We start from the raw sequence: 15567 nt of genomic DNA on the forward strand, positions 1-15567 counted from the left end.
CTGCCGAGAGGCGCGCTGTGAAGTTCACCGAGTCCAGAAATAATCCCAAAAAGATTATATTCTGTGCCGGGACGAGCATGCTCTTTTCCGCGTTCATCACAAAGCCCAGATTGAACAGCTGCTGTGTGAGAATATGCGTGTGCGTGGGCTTCCTGCTCCGATTGCCGCAGAAGCAGCCAATTGTCGAGGTATGTGGCCAGGCGGATGCCCCGCCTCCTCAGCGGGGCTAACACTCTTGGGCTCAGGGAGAGGCCGAAGGGGAGCAGCAGAGATGTGTGTGTGAGCATCCTGAAATTGTATTTCCTGAGATATTTGTTCAGAGCCCGCAGATCCAGGATAGGGCGAATTCCAGTTCCCCCCTGTTTGGGGACCAGAAAATACCTGGAGTAAAAACCGCTCTGACTCTGTGCGGGAGGTACTATACATATTGCTTGCTTGTTTAACAGTGAGTGAATTTCCTCCTGTAAAACGCGAGCTGACTCTCCCTGAGCCTGGGAATGAATTATGCCGGCGAATTGCGGGGAACGGCGGCAAATTGGAGCCTGTACCCCCCGGAGATCTTTCCTCAGCACCCAGGATGAAGCTGGAAGAGCGCTCCAACTCTCCCACCTGAGGGAGAGATTGGACACACACTCCAGCTCCCTCGCCCAGCGAGAGTGGGGCCATCCGCGGTGCGGTGGCGCCCTTTCGCGACAGCCCACCGAGGCTTGCAGGAATGACAATATCACCCCCACCGGACACTGAAAAGAGATGCACGAGCGGCCAGGCGTACGCCAGCGCGTCCACGCCCAGAGGAGCATCCCTGCTGTGCAGAGAGTAAAACAGCGTGCACCGCGCGTTTTCTCTCGAGGCGAACAGATCTACGGCAGCTCGGCCAAACCTTGTCCAAATCTGTTCCACAATCTCTGGATGCAGAGTCCACTCCCCGTACATCGGCGCGCCCCTGGATAACAGGTCCGCGCCCGTGTTCAGGGCACCTGGGACATGCATCGCTCTCAGAGAGAGGAGACAGCCGGAGCTCCAGAGGATCAGTTTGCGTGCCAGCATGTGTAACCAATGTGAACGTAAGCCGCCTTGGCGGTTGATATACGCCACTGTCGTCGTATTGTCCGTTCTCACCAGGACATGACGGCCCTGGAGGGACGGAAGGAAGTGTTTCAGGGAGAGGAACACCGCTGAAAGTTCCAGGAAATTTATGTGAGATTGCTGGAGAGCCACAATCCAGCGGCCGACTCGCCTTCGTGTATTCCGCCCCAGCCGGACAGACTGGCGTCTGTTGTGACCACCCTTCTGGACAGGACTGAGCCCATGGGGACCCCTTGGGTCAGGAAGCGCGGAGCTCGCCAGTGATGCAGTGTCCTGGCGCATTCCGGTGTGATCCACACTCTCCGTGCGCCATGGCGCACGGGATCCAGCCCGCATGAGGCCACCCAAAACTGGAATTCCCTCATGTGGAGGCGGCCGAGACGGACTACATGAATGGCTGACGCCATCAGTCCGAGTAACCGCAGACATAATCTGAATTGAACATATCTGCCTGGATGAAAAAGCGCGAGGCATGTCCTGAATGTTTTCACTCGCTCTGCCGAGAGGCGCGCTGTGAAGTTCACCGAGTCCAGAAATAATCCCAAAAAGATTATATTCTGTGCCGGGACGAGCATGCTCTTTTCCGCCTTCATCACAAAGCCCAGATTGAACAGCTGCTGTGTGAGAATATGCGTGTGCGTGGGCTTCCTGCTCCGATTGCGCCAGAAGCAGCCAATTGTCGAGGTATGTGGCCAGGCGGATGCCCCGCCTCCTCAGCGGGGCTAACACTCTTGGGCTCAGGGAGAGGCCGAAGGGGAGCAGCAGAGATGTGTGTGTGAGCATCCTGAAATTGTATTTCCTGAGATATTTGTTCAGAGCCCGCAGATCCAGGATAGGGCGAATTCCAGTTCCCCCCTGTTTGGGGACCAGAAAATACCTGGAGTAAAAACCGCTCTGACTCTGTGCGGGAGGTACTATACATATTGCTTGCTTGTTTAACAGTGAGTGAATTTCCTCCTGTAAAACGCGAGCTGACTCTCCCTGAGCCTGGGAATGAATTATGCCGGCGAATTGCGGGGGAACGGCGGCAAATTGGAGCCTGTACCCCCCGGAGATCTTCCTCAGCACCCAGGATGAAGCTGGAAGAGCGCTCCAACTCTCCCACCTGAGGGAGAGATTGGACACACACTCCAGCTCCCTCGCCAGCGAGAGTGGGGCCATCCGCGGTGCGGTGGCGCCCTTTCGCGACAGCCCACCCGAGCGGCGCTGTGCCTTTCAGCCCGGGCTGACAGCGCAGCGGCGGGGCTGCCTCGGTTTCCGCTCGGTGAGAGCTATGGCAGCTTTTCACCGGAGCGGGACAGCAGGCGTCGCCCCCACACTGCTTATATTCAATTTTATATTTTTTATTCTTTTGGCTTTTGTATGCTGCGCCCATCGGCCCTTGGCCTGGATGCGACAGCGGGACACATTTTATTTTCATACTCTTTGTGAAAACGTGTGTGTGTGCGTGCTTGTGGACGTGAGGGAGGAGCAACAGCTGAACCCTCCGCTGCAAACTGTCCTTTTTCTCCAGCCCGCTCTGGCATGGTGTGCCGTGGCTGGGAGAAGGGGGCGCGGTGGGCCCCGGGGAGCACGCTTGAAAGCCAAGCAGGTGTGGCTGGGGAACGGGGAACAACCAGCTGCATCACCTGTGGAGAGAGGCGGTCACCCCGCTCTCTTTTTCTTCCTGGCCTGAGAATGGGCAGTATGCGCGGGCTGGGCCGGCGGAGCTGCGGTTGAGGCCAGGGGTTTCCTCTGCCAGCCGGGCCGGGTTACCTGACCATGCAGGGGCGCCGGGGCGGGCTGGGACTTTAAACTGTGGAGCCATCTGTGTGAAGCTTCGTCGCTGCACAAGAGGAGGAGGAGGAGAAGGAGCTGGGGGCTTACGAGGGAGGCAGAGCTGGAGAGCTTCATCCTCTTTCTTCTTTGCCTCACACCGCTTCTGCATAGAGGCCAGTGCGGAGCCGAAGAGCCCCTCCGGGACTATGGGCATGTCCAGGATGTCGTCCTTCTCCCTATCTGACAGTTTAGCGAGGCCTAGCCACTGTGCTCGCTCCTGCAGAACCATATTTCCCAGCGCTCTCCCCGTGGCCTGGACCGCGCAGCGCTGGACACGGAGACACAGGTCGGTGATGACCGGTATTTCCTCCCACGCAGCTGGGTCCTGAGACTGCGCAAAATCCTCACACAACTCGGCCTGGTAAGCCGTGATTAGGGAGAGGACATTGAGCGCTCTGGCCGAGAGCACCGCCGCCTTGTACATTTTCTCAGTCAGGACTGACTGGAAACGGTCAGACTTGGACGGCAGGCTGAGGCCCCTGGATGGCGCTGCTGCCTGGGGTGCAGGTGCGCGGCGACGAGCGGCTTCATCGGAGGCATGCGGAGCAGGCCCGAGCCCTTCATCCCCTCGCAGTCGAGGGAGGAGGCTCCGGGAATCGGGCTCCTACTGCTGTACGGGCGGTCTTTCCATGAACGCGCCACCTCGTCCAGCAGCTCCGGGAAGACAGGGAGGAGTTGTTTTGCTGCACTCCTGGCCAGGAGTAATTTCTTCCCCTCATAGCGGGATCTGGTGGTCTCTGTTATGACGACAGGCCAGGGGATGCCCAGCCGGGCAGCAGCGCGTTTGCACACGTCGAGCATGGGAAGAGGAGGGGCTGGTGTGCTTCTCCCACTTTCCTCCTGAGAGGCGGTGGGGGCCGCAGGCTGCGCAGCCCGGGCCAGGGTGATGAAAAAGTTGTCCTCTTCTTCATCCTCTGATATGAGGAGGTCCAAGGCGCCTTCTTCATCATCCTCCCCGTAGTCCAATTCCAGGACGTCTTCCTCCGGCGGGACGGCTGAGGCCAGTTCGGTCTGGGAGCCCCAGCTGACACTGGCCTCCGGCACCGCCGCGGCATCATCCTTCTCCTCCTCACCTACAACATCGTAGCCGTCGGAGGGGAGATAAGGGTTGTGCCCGGAGAGGCTAGCTTGGCGAGATAGTTGTCTACGGAGGCTCTTGAGCGTAAACACCGAGCAGTGCTGACACGAGCCGGGGACATCGATCGCCAGGCAGGCATGTTCCAGCCCTAGCAGACCTGGTGTGGATCCCTGCTCCAAATCTTGTTCCCACAGCGGCAGTGACGGGGCCCAGAGTCTCCGTATCCTCTGGTGTGAGGAGTTTTGTCCTCCATCCCTCACGAGTGGGTGCGCAGGGAGGGAAACGAGGTGGTTAGCTGGTGTGCTAACAGAAGCCGAGAGGTTAGCTGCTGTGCTAATTCCCCGGGAAGCGAACACCGTGGTGGGGTGTCGAGCTTGAGCGTTAGCCTAGCCGGAAGGCAAGGAAACGCAGTACACTCCGATCTGGTGTGAGCAACGAAAATGCCCCGAGCTAACAAGCGCCCGGCAACGGAAGCTAAATAAGATCCGTCTGTGGACAGTTAAGCTAGCCAGCTCAGGACGAGAGATATGCTCCGAGTAGTGATGTTGATAGGTTTTCAATGTAGTGAGTCCCCAGGACCCACAGGTGGTGATTTGAGTGGGTCCCTGGGAAATTCAATGGGTCCCAAATAAATTTTTTTATTTCTTATATTCTTCTATTTCTTAAATTGTAGTGTTAAACTCCTTTGATGGTGGTATGATATGGTTATAATTAACGGATATATTCATGTATGTTCAAAATGTATCTGAAATTAAACAAATAAGATTCCAAATCTGAAAAGTTTATTGCAAAACAACTGTCACAGCGGCATGACATACAAAATTCAAATAAAATAGCATTTTTGTAGCAACATAAATAGCACCAAAATAAATTACTAAAATTCAAATGAAAACAAAATGGTGTCTGTAGTACCAAAATAAATTATCAATAAAAGTGCTGATTTTAACACATAAACAAAACATTCTCATCACCATGACAGAGTCAACAAATAAATTGTCACCAAAATAAGACCAAAATCTTCTTGTCTGAACATCAACTAAATCAAATGAACTGAGTCAATCACTGTGAAACTTTTAGCACACAAATGAAACTTAACTAACACAGTGGAAAGTCTGTTAAAGTATTTTTCATCACCGCCACCATGTTTTATTTATTTCATTACAGCACGTCCCCTAGACGTTAAGACATTGTCGACATGAGTGAAAACAGCAACGAGCAGTGGAAACATGAGTTTATTTACTACTATGAAGTTCGTAACTTTAATTGTTGAAATGAAATCCGCGGTGATTGGCTAATTGTTTTGGTAGTGGCTAAACTAGCATGTCGCGATACTGTGCACAGGGGAACACATCTGCGCAGAGTAGATGCGCACTGCGCAGAGGGTTGAAACAGCGCCTGCCTGGTCTGCTGACAGCGAAGTTACTTTTGCTAGTTACTGTGATTTTAAACACGAGTTGTTGTTCACAATGTATCGTTTTTCATGGGAAAAATGAGCTGCGTCCCTGGGACGCATGGATAGTGAGTTTACTGCGTCCTTTCAGATTTTAATGCGTCAGGGACGCAGGACGCGTACCTAGCAACATCACTGTCCGAGTGAGAAGAGGTGTTTGAATGAAGTGGTGATGTCCGCAGGGGGTATTTATGGCAGGTGGGACTACCTGACGCGGACGAACACGTTCACCAGCCAATCAGGATTGGCGTAATGAGATAAGTGCTTCTGAGGGCTGCAGCATCCCATAGTGAGACATCGAGCGAATATTATGAAAGAGAACACATTTTTGGCCATAACCTAATTATGACAAAATACATGTAATGCCTTTTTTTTAGATTCCAGAGTCTGATGACTTTAGTAAATGAGAGATTTAAGTTTTTCATTTTTAGTAAATTTGTGAAGTGAAGGGGTATGAATACTTTGTGAAGCCACTGCAGCCGTGTAAGTGTTTGTGAGCTCTAATGATCCTCCCATTGTTCCACAGCCTGCCTCAACAGGGGATGACAGAGCCATGTGTTTCACCTGCAGTGTGTGTCTGGTCTGTTGGGAACCGACAGATGAGCCATGGTGAGTGGAAATCCTTTGTTATTTAGATGTTATTTAGACTCTTACAAAGTGTCTCTCTACATGACTAAATGTTTCTCCACCAACCTCAGGTCGGAACACGAGCGACATTCTCCAAATTGTCCATTTGTAAAGGGAGAGCACACACAAAACGTCCCGCTGTCAGTGACGCTGGCGACCAGCCCCGCCCAGTTTCCCAACAGCCCTGACAGTTCAGACAAGATCGCCTGCTATGGCTTCGGCAGCTGCCCGCAGTTCCTGGCTGCTGCCACCAAAAGGGGCAAGATGTGCATCTGGGACGTCTCTAAAATGATGAAGGTCAGATCACTGAACTGTGGACAATATCATCTCTCCTCTGTTTCACGTTCAGAGATGTCATGTCAGACAAGAAATGTCAGAATTGACCCCAGAGTAATGAGTGTGTGATGAACAGGTGCATCTGAAGTTTGAGATCAACCCACACGACCCTGCCATCCTGAGGCAGCTGATCCTGTGTGGTGGAGACCAGAGCCAGCAGATGCTGACCGAGTCCCGGAGACCAACTCTGGCCTGGCTGGAGGAGTCCTCTTCCTGCTCTGACCTACCCAAGCTAGAAGGGGACAGGTGACACATGCACAGACACACACACACACACACACACACACACACACACACACACACACACACACACACAAACGATGATCACCCTTTGTTTATAAGTGATATCAATTTGACATCAAGAAGAACATGTAAATGATACAAACAACCTCAAAGTGCAACACAACAACAAATCCTGGAGGCAGAGGTTGCTATGGCAACATGTGAACTATGGTGTACAACAGGGTAAGTTGAGGTTTAACAACTTGAACCTAAAATACAGAAAAGCAGTATAACAACAGCAGCAATAGCAGTATGATAAACCTACAAGTGTTCTGGTCTGACATCAAAGTTGAGAAGAAGAAGGCAGGAACAGTAAACTACAACAACAACAACAACACATGGAATGGCAGCAGTAACAGACTGGTCGACTGGTTGAAAAAAGACTGGTGTCTGGAGATATTTAGTATTTGAAACAGATCCTCAGGGACAAGGTAAAGAACTCCAGTGTTCCTGACTGAACTTGTGCAGAGCCCAAAGCTGCGTGTTGTTGTCATGGTGATAAGTCCCACCAAATGGACAGGTTCCTCAAGTCATAGTTGTTGCATTGTTTAGTGCTACAGAGGCGTTGTCACTGTTCTGTCAGCTCTGACTGATTAATGACCTGTCACTCAAATCAGTGGTAACAGCTTAGAAAGAGCAGCGCTCCATTTTTGGAATATTTCCTCTTCTGTTACAAAGCAAATCAGGTTTGTTCACAACAGTCACTGAACCAGGAAATCAATACAATCAAATACAATTAAAGAAACAGCAGGGAAGCAGTTAAAGTTCCTGATCTTTTCACAGTGAATTATGTCAAGTCATTTTGACTCTTAAACAGCTGCTTAATAAATCCTCATACTCAGTCCTTCTTACTTCTTATTTTTCAGTTATGGTTCTCACTTTGTTTTGTATCATGTTTGTCATGTTTTCTCTTCCAGTGATGACCAGCTGGAGGATTCAGACAGTGATGAGCATTCCCGATCAGAGTCGATAACAGGTAACTGTCTGTCATCCAAGGTCTGGTGCTGTGCTTGTTGTTAACTTGTAAATGAGCCACATCTGTGTGAATGTGATATTTGTCAGCGTCCTGGTGTCATGTTACAGTGTGGAAGGGACAAACCTCAAAGCTCTTCTCGTGCTTCTGTTTCAGGCCAGCCGTCTCAGTGGGAGAGCATGGACGTGAGCCTCGGAGTGACGGCGCTGAGTGTGCTCCAGCAGCCAGAGAAGCTCCAGTGGGAGGTGGTTGCCAGTGTGCTGGAGGACACGGTCAAGGACCTGGAGGAGCTGGGTGCCAACCCCTCACTAAACCAAGCCAAGGCCCACAGCCAGGCCAAAACAAAGGACAAGGTCCCTGACCACCACAACATTCCCTTCCCCTGCCTGCTGGCCGGAGGCCTGCTCAGCTATCGCTCAGCATCCAGTACCCCAATGGCTGGACCCCCATCCACAGCCCCATCTACAACACGCAGGACCACAGAAGGACCCCTAAGGACTCAGGGCCCTGAGCCCTTCCAACCTGGGTCTCTACCGGACCAGGGTCCCATGGAGATAGAGACCTGCAACCCCCAGACTGCAGCCCAGCAGCAAGGCTTCTCTAATCTAGCAGGTTCCCAACCTCCCAGTCCCTCCTCTCTGCAGCCTGTGCGCAGGACTATACCCGTACTGTTGCTGTACAGTATCAGAGAGGTGGATGACAAGTCCTCAGGGCAGGTGTTTGCTCAGATGAACAACATTATGAGTAAGGGGCTCCATGAGGAGGGTTTCACTGTGCCACAGATCATAGAGATGGAGTTTGACACACACGAGCAGCTTCTCCTTCAGGATCCTCCAATCACCTACATTCAGCAGTTTGCTGATGCAGCAACTAACCTGGCAGGGTTAGATGGTCACATGGACAAATGGAGCTCACTTGCTGCAGCAACTGTCTCCGCCCCGCCTCGACCTGGAGCACTGGTGCAGTGCTTGAGACTGCCCAAACAGCTGGAGGATGAGAATCTTTATGTGGACTCGATCACGCCCTGCTGGGATGGTGTGCACCTCCTGGTGGGTCTGCAGCCATGCGGCACTGAATCTCTGAGCGCTACAAACCAAGTGGAGGCTCTCAACAATCTCAACCGTCTGCACTCTGCCCTATGCAGCCAGCGCAAAGGAGACCCCCTACACCCAGTGGCCAACGGGGTGGAAGGCCACCACCCAGGGGAGTCACCGCCCCAGACACCCCTCATTCTGCCCCCAGGAGACCAGCAGCAGCAGAGGTCCGCGGGTGGGGGGAGTGGAGGGGGCTATCTTGCGCTCTACAAGCTCAACTACTCCACCCGTATTGTCACCTTGGACGAGGAACCCGTGAAGGTGCAGCAGATCTGGGACCCTTGTGATGCAATCACCTCTCTTATATTGCTTCCTCCAGATGTGCTTGATAGCAGGGAGGACGACAGTGAAGAAGCTCCTGAGGAGCCTCTTCCTTCTGCTCCCAAAAATGGCTTGTCTGGGTTTGGAATGGGCCTAGCAGGATCTGCTGGCTCTGGTGCTGCGTGTGGAGCAGCCACAACGAGCAGCAGCAGCGCTACTGTCACTGGTTCCTCCACCTCCGCCTCCAGCCCCAAAGACTGCAAGCGGTTAGAGGTGGCAGGCCTGGGTCACCTGGTGGTGACCACACGGGCTGGGTACATTATGATTCTGGACCTGTCCACATTAGAGGTCCTGGCCAAGGTGGAGCCGTCTAAGAAGGAGGGGTCAGCTGAGGAGACAGACCCCTTTGTATCAGTTACCTATTGCTCTGGGACCGATCGCCTTTGTGCCTGCACCAAAGGTGAGTGTCCTGTTTCTGGACCTGTTTGCCTGCAGACAGCAGTGCTGTTGACCACTGAAATTGACAGGAGGGCTTTAACTTGCTCCATGCTCATTGGTTCATAACTGAAGATGTAAATTTTGAGTGTTATTTTAAAGAAAAGCTCAGTGATCTCCTAAAACAGCTGGAAACTACTAGTTGTAACAAGTGTGATTCAGACGGAATTTATCCACATCTGGTGCTCAGTCATTACATCTGTCAGCAGGTGTGTACAGGATGAAGTAAAAATAAACTACAGTGGTCATGGTAACTAAGCAACATGTCACCTACTGTATATATACAGTATGTACTAGTGCAAGTCAGTCAGATTGTTGTAGTCAACAGTGGAGCTCAGGCTTTACACACAGTTTACTTACTTCATCAGGACCAACTCTCTTTTTATGACATTTGTTGACAATAACATATAAAATTTAATCACTGCTGTGTTTTTAGTGCACAATTAAACCATTTAATTACTGCCAGTGTCCATGACCATTTTTACTGATATAGAATGAAGTAATGTTGATATGTCATAATAAACCAAGAATGTTTAGGGCTGAACGATATGCAACAAATCATATCGCAATTATTTTGACAGACATTGTGATTTCAGTAGGAATGGTTGTTTTTTTTTTTTTTTTCATTTAATTTTCAATGAAAAAAATGTAAAAATGATGATATGATTTTTGTTGGTCTTGTACCAAACAAACATGTTCGTTTACATCTGGACAATATGATTTGTTGGCCAGGGCGTCTCTGTAGCACCGCAGCACTCGTGGTGCTGACAATGCACAACAATGTGACACATTTTACCTTCATCAAAAAACTGCAGCTCCTTTGATTTGGATATTGCACTGGGCCATATTGATATTTTGATAATGTTCCGATTATTTGTGCAGTCCTTATTGTTTTTAATCTGTCAGCATGTACTGTAATATATATAGGTGATTTGTACTTGCCGCTGTACAGCCCTGCTGTAGAATATGTTATCTTAATATGTTTTTATGTTGATTAATTTTACAGAACTCACTGTGTTCAGATTTTGTGGTGGTTCTGTGTCTGTAGATCTGTAAATCTTCATTTTGTATCTGCTCTCTGAAGGTGGAGAACTTCATTTCCTTCAAATTGGAGGTGTGTGTGACGATATAGATGATGGAGACATGTTTATTGATGGCCCCCTTTCTAAAGGGGCTGAACTGCTGCTTGAGGGGGCCAAGCCCTCCTCCAACCCTTCTAGCCCAGGGATCACAGGTAGACCTAACACAATGGCATATCACACCGCCTGGTCTGATGATGTATCACATGACAGGGCTGAGTTCTCTGGCCTCTCTCTGTGCAGGAGTGGACCTCCTGGTGGACCAACCGCTGACCACGGAGAGCCTGATGTCCCTGGTGGAGCTGACGCGCTTTGAGACATTGACCCCCCGCTTCTCAGCCACAGTGCCGCCATGTTGGGTGGAGGTGCAGCAAGAGCAGCAACAGCGACGCCACCCGCAGCATCTTCACCAGCAACACCACGGAGATGCAGCCCAGCACACCCGCACCTGGAAGCTTCAGAGTGATAGGTAGTGAAGTCATTCACTGAATGCATGACGACTTCATGCTTTACATCCTGTTTACATCCCCTCAAACCCACAAATTATCTCAACTGCAGTTCCAACATTTAGAACAGGATTTTCCCTCAAATAGAAGTAAGACATAGAATAATTACACCAGTTACAAATTCCAATAACATGAACATTTTTTTATTGTTCTACTTTACCAAGGCTCAGAATGTAACACTGACATGGTTCTTAGATTCTTAGAGGAACTGACTTAAAAAAAACTTTTCCTGAACATCTAAGCAATTGGTGCGCCGTCTTCTCATTGCAGCTCCAGCTGGGACGAGCACGTGTTTGAGCTGGTGCTGCCGAAAGCTTGCATGGTGGGCCATGTGGACTTCAAGTTTGTCCTGAACGCCAACATCGTCAACATACCTCAGATCCAGGTCACTTTACTGAAGAACAAGGCACCTGGGCTGGGCAAAGTCAGCGGTGAGGACACAGCTGGAAATCTTTTAATCACACACGAACACCTGGGACAGCAGATCTGTCTAAACTGAACTGGGATGTTTAGAATACCTACAACACCTTTTACTAACCAGGTTGAACTGATATGAATACAAAAACTGTCTGTGTCTGAATGTTGCTTCTCTCTCTAACAGAGACGGCGGTGGACAGACAAATCTCCTTCCCCCTCTCCAATGTCCTCCACACTAATGGGGAGAGGAATGGCCAGCCTGTCCTGCATGACTTCACAGAGGACATTCAGTTCATGGACATAGAGGAGACATCAGGTAAAGAATTCATCCTGTTTAGTTCGGGCCAAAGCACTGAGGGCACAAGAAACCTGTTGTTTTTTTTATTATTAGTATTCTGCTGGAAAAATACTGAATGTTTAACTCACACACGTCAGAACTGGCTGCTGTTTTTTTTTTTTTTTTTTGCTGGACAGAAAGCCATTTTGGATTTTGTGCATTTACCAATGAGGGCCTGATCAATGCTGTTTGCATCTTTAATTTTAGATGGGTTTTATTTTTAATTCATAAGTCTGACAGTTTTTTGCATTTTCTGACACTAACAATAATCAGGCACTTAATTTGTCCTGCATATAGCTGCTGATGACTGGAAGCATTTAACTCATTTCAAAAGTAAATTTATCGATTAATGAATGTATCACTGCCACCAAAATGACATTTCATTGTTTAAGCAAACAAAATGACCATAAACTCGTCTTCATGTGTGTGTTGTCTGTCTGAATCTGTAAGTTCTGTTATGAACATGATGCTGACTGAATTTCAAGACTGATCTGTGGTCAGTTCATGGCAACAATTATGTATTTTGAATGTAACAGTAGAAATGTTCATATTCCAGAGTAACCTACCAGGAACATGAGCGTGCATGTATTTGATTGGCCGCTGCAGAGCCCAGCTGACTGACACTGCGCTGCCTTACAGCAGATGTTGAGTCAGCTCCAACTTTTTTAGGGGATGACTTTGGGATTTTTCCAGAGGCTCCTGCATAACAAACAGCTCAGTGTACAATGGGTCACATGATCTAAGATTCTGATGTATAAAGAATGTGTTTGAACTAGTTGTTATTGGTGCTGTATCATATCATTAATTAATGCATAATTGGTTGTGGTTGATATGTTTATTGTAGGCTCCATGCTGTGTCCATTCCTAGAGGACCACAAGGAGGACATCCTGTGTGGTCCAGTGTGGCTGGCCAGTGGCCTGGATCTCTCTGGCCATGCAGGCATGCTCAGCCTCACTAGCCCCAAACTGGTCAAAGGTAACAACAGAGCTATCTGTCTGTGTCTGTGTCTGTGTCTGTGTCTGTGTCTGTGTCTGTGAGGGAGTGAGGGAGTGAGGGAGTGAGGGAGTGAGTGTGTGAGTGTGTGAGTGTGTGAGTGAGTGAGTGAGTGAGTGTGTGTGTGTGTGTGTGTGAGTGTGTGGGTGTGTGTGTGTGTGTGAGAGAGAGAGTGTGTGTGTGTGTGTGTGTGAGTGTGTGGGTGTGTGTGTGTGTGTGAGAGAGAGAGTGTGTGTGTGTGTGTGTGTGAGTGTGTGGGTGTGTGTGTGTGTGTGAGAGAGAGAGTGTGTGTGTGTGTGTGTGTGAGTGTGTGGGTGTGTGTGTGTGTGTGAGAGAGAGAGTGTGTGTGTGTATCACAGCCTGACACTACAGGTGTTTGTTAACAGTCATCCATGAAGCTGTGATAGCAGCAGTGTTTCTAAGTTGTCCTGTTCCTCCCTCCTCTGCAGGTATGGCTGGAGGGAAGTACCGCTCCTTCCTGGTTCACATTAAAGCAGTGAGTGACAAGGGCATGGAGGAGAGCCCCCGGCCTCTGGTCAGAATGCCCAGCGCCAAGCCCCAGGGCACCAAAGCCCACTCACTGTCCACCCTTCTGCAGCGGGCTCAGGCCTCCAAGGTACAGAGTCAGTCTGTATTGTTGAGCATGTTTTTTCTCAGGGTTCCCAGAGGTCATTCAAAAGTCTTAAAAAGTCTGAAATTAAAATAAAGGAAAGTGAGGTCTTAAAATGTCTTTAATTTGTATTTAAAGTTGCTGTAGGTATTTGATTTTGCAGATAGTGTGTTCAAGACTGGTAGAAAAAAACAAAGCCAATAATTATTACAGTGTTGCAGTTTCATGCCACTTGTTCCATGCTATTGTTGCTTTGTTAACAGACACAAATTTATTATTAATATGTGGTTATGCCGACACGCTGGGGGGATCTTACCTAATAGTTTACAGCTACAGTCTACAGGTCCACAGGTAGATAATTAGATTTTTAGTGAGAAAAGAAAGTCATTGTGCATAGTAATAAGGGCTAAAAAGTCTGAACTACAAAACACTAAACAGATGTTATTTTCCCTCTGATTATCTAAAAATTAATATGAAATTCTTTAGTAGGATTTAGAAAATGTTTAGCAGTAATAGTTATTTCTACCAACCTGCAAAATGCAGCTGCTGCGGTTGTTTAGATCTTTTAATGCTGTGTTTCTGTTTCTGTCGACTATGTGCTGTTGAACTCTATTTTAAAACATTATTTACATGAGAACAAAAACAAAAGTCTGAGTAAAAGAAATAATTTTGACATTGTTCGGTCTTTCATTTATTGAGGTCTTAAAAAGTTTTTAAAAAACATTGATTTTTATTTTTGATGCAGAAACCCTGTTTCTACTGCAAGGCGAACTGTACATATTTTATAAACAAACTTGTCTTGAGCCTAAAGGTTAGCCAATTTAGTCGGCTAGGCTATTGACTTTTCAATGAGGCTAATCTGGCTATTGTGAGATGCTAATATTTAAGCAATATCACACGAGAGAGAGTGAGTGTAAGGACTGATACACACTCTACCAGGTGATCCACCAAGGCGCCCCAGACTCTGTCTCTCTTGACATAATATTCGAAGTTGGTCCAAATGTGAACCTTTTCTGACCATTTACTGCTGTTCTTTTCTGAGCTAACTACTAACTACATCTGTAGCAAATATGAATCTAACACTAATTGACAAATTGGCACCAAACAGACAGTCTCGTTCATTGGTTTATTCGGTGTGTGTGTGTCTCTGTGTGTGTGTGTGTGTAGGAGAAGGTTTCTGCAGTGAAAACAGAGACAGCAGCTCCCTCAAAGAAAGCAGAGAACCTGCGAGGCTGCGACCTGCTGCAAGAAGTTTCAGTAACAATCAGAAGGTTCAAGAAGACGTCGATACCCAAAGAGAGGTGAGAACACTGCTGGAGCTCCTGTTGTCTCTGCTGCATACTACACATCACACCAGTCAGCTGTAACCCTCACTGTCTCTGTTGTGCTCTGCTGTTCAGGGTCCAACGCTGTGCCATGCTGCAGTTCCCAGACTTCCATGAGAAGCTGCTGGACACGCTGTGTCGGCGGACAGAGGGCAGCCCGGCCACTGAGCACGCCCAGAGCCTCATCCTCGACATCTTGTGCTGGCTGGCTGGGGTGTTCTCCAACGGTCCGTGCAGGTAGGGCTGAAGCTGGACACACAGCAGATGAGACAGAATCATTCAGGGCATGTAGGTCACACATTCGTTTCACTTTGACTTGATGATGAGACTCTATGTCGTGGCCTGTGTTTAGCTTAAGAGAAGGAAAGGAGGGACTGCTGGCAAAGACCCGGACACGGCTGACAGATATTGTGCGGGTGTGTTTCTTCGAGGCTGGTCGGAGCATAGCGCACAAATGTGCTCGCTTTCTTGCACTTTGTATTAGGTAAGTAACACGGTTGATTTCAGCTCTTTTCCACTACAGGAACCTTATGACCCTATGAACCTGCGGCTTCCCTTAGCCTGAACCTGTATGAATCTGAAAGCTCTGGGTTCTACATTCTGCCTTTTTTCCACTTGGCCACTCTGATTTCAAATCTGATCATTTAGATTTTACAGTACATGGATGAAATGGCGACTCTGGGTCACACTGAGTCAGCTCCTTTGGTGAGAGCAGTTCAGTTGCAGGAGAGACAACAGTGGATAAACTGGCACTAAAATAGATTTTAAAGTGTATTTTTTATGCCTTTATTTGATAGTA

General features: G+C 48.8%; 1 protein-coding gene across 11 annotated transcripts in view; it reads left to right on the forward strand.

Moving 5' to 3' along the window:
* Positions 1-15567, forward strand: part of birc6 (baculoviral IAP repeat containing 6) — a 136251-nt gene that overhangs the window by 22017 nt on the left and 98667 nt on the right. For all 11 annotated transcript variants that reach the window (XM_022765140.1, XM_022765149.1, XM_022765143.1 and 8 more), the window contains exons 6-19: positions 5959-6041; positions 6131-6356; positions 6472-6641; positions 7595-7653; positions 7807-9465; positions 10585-10734; positions 10823-11048; positions 11356-11516; positions 11687-11818; positions 12684-12815; positions 13283-13449; positions 14611-14744; positions 14844-15005; positions 15121-15252. In XM_022765140.1, coding sequence (XP_022620861.1) covers positions 5959-6041; positions 6131-6356; positions 6472-6641; positions 7595-7653; positions 7807-9465; positions 10585-10734; positions 10823-11048; positions 11356-11516; positions 11687-11818; positions 12684-12815; positions 13283-13449; positions 14611-14744; positions 14844-15005; positions 15121-15252 — 3593 coding nt within the window. The remainder of the gene's footprint in view (positions 1-5958; positions 6042-6130; positions 6357-6471; positions 6642-7594; positions 7654-7806; positions 9466-10584; positions 10735-10822; positions 11049-11355; positions 11517-11686; positions 11819-12683; positions 12816-13282; positions 13450-14610; positions 14745-14843; positions 15006-15120; positions 15253-15567) is intronic.

The sequence above is a fragment of the Seriola dumerili genome, unplaced genomic scaffold (genome assembly GCF_002260705.1).
Source record: "Seriola dumerili isolate Sdu_G_001 unplaced genomic scaffold, Sdu_1.0 BDQW01000665.1, whole genome shotgun sequence".
NCBI classification, from domain to species: Eukaryota; Metazoa; Chordata; class Actinopteri; order Carangiformes; family Carangidae; genus Seriola; species Seriola dumerili.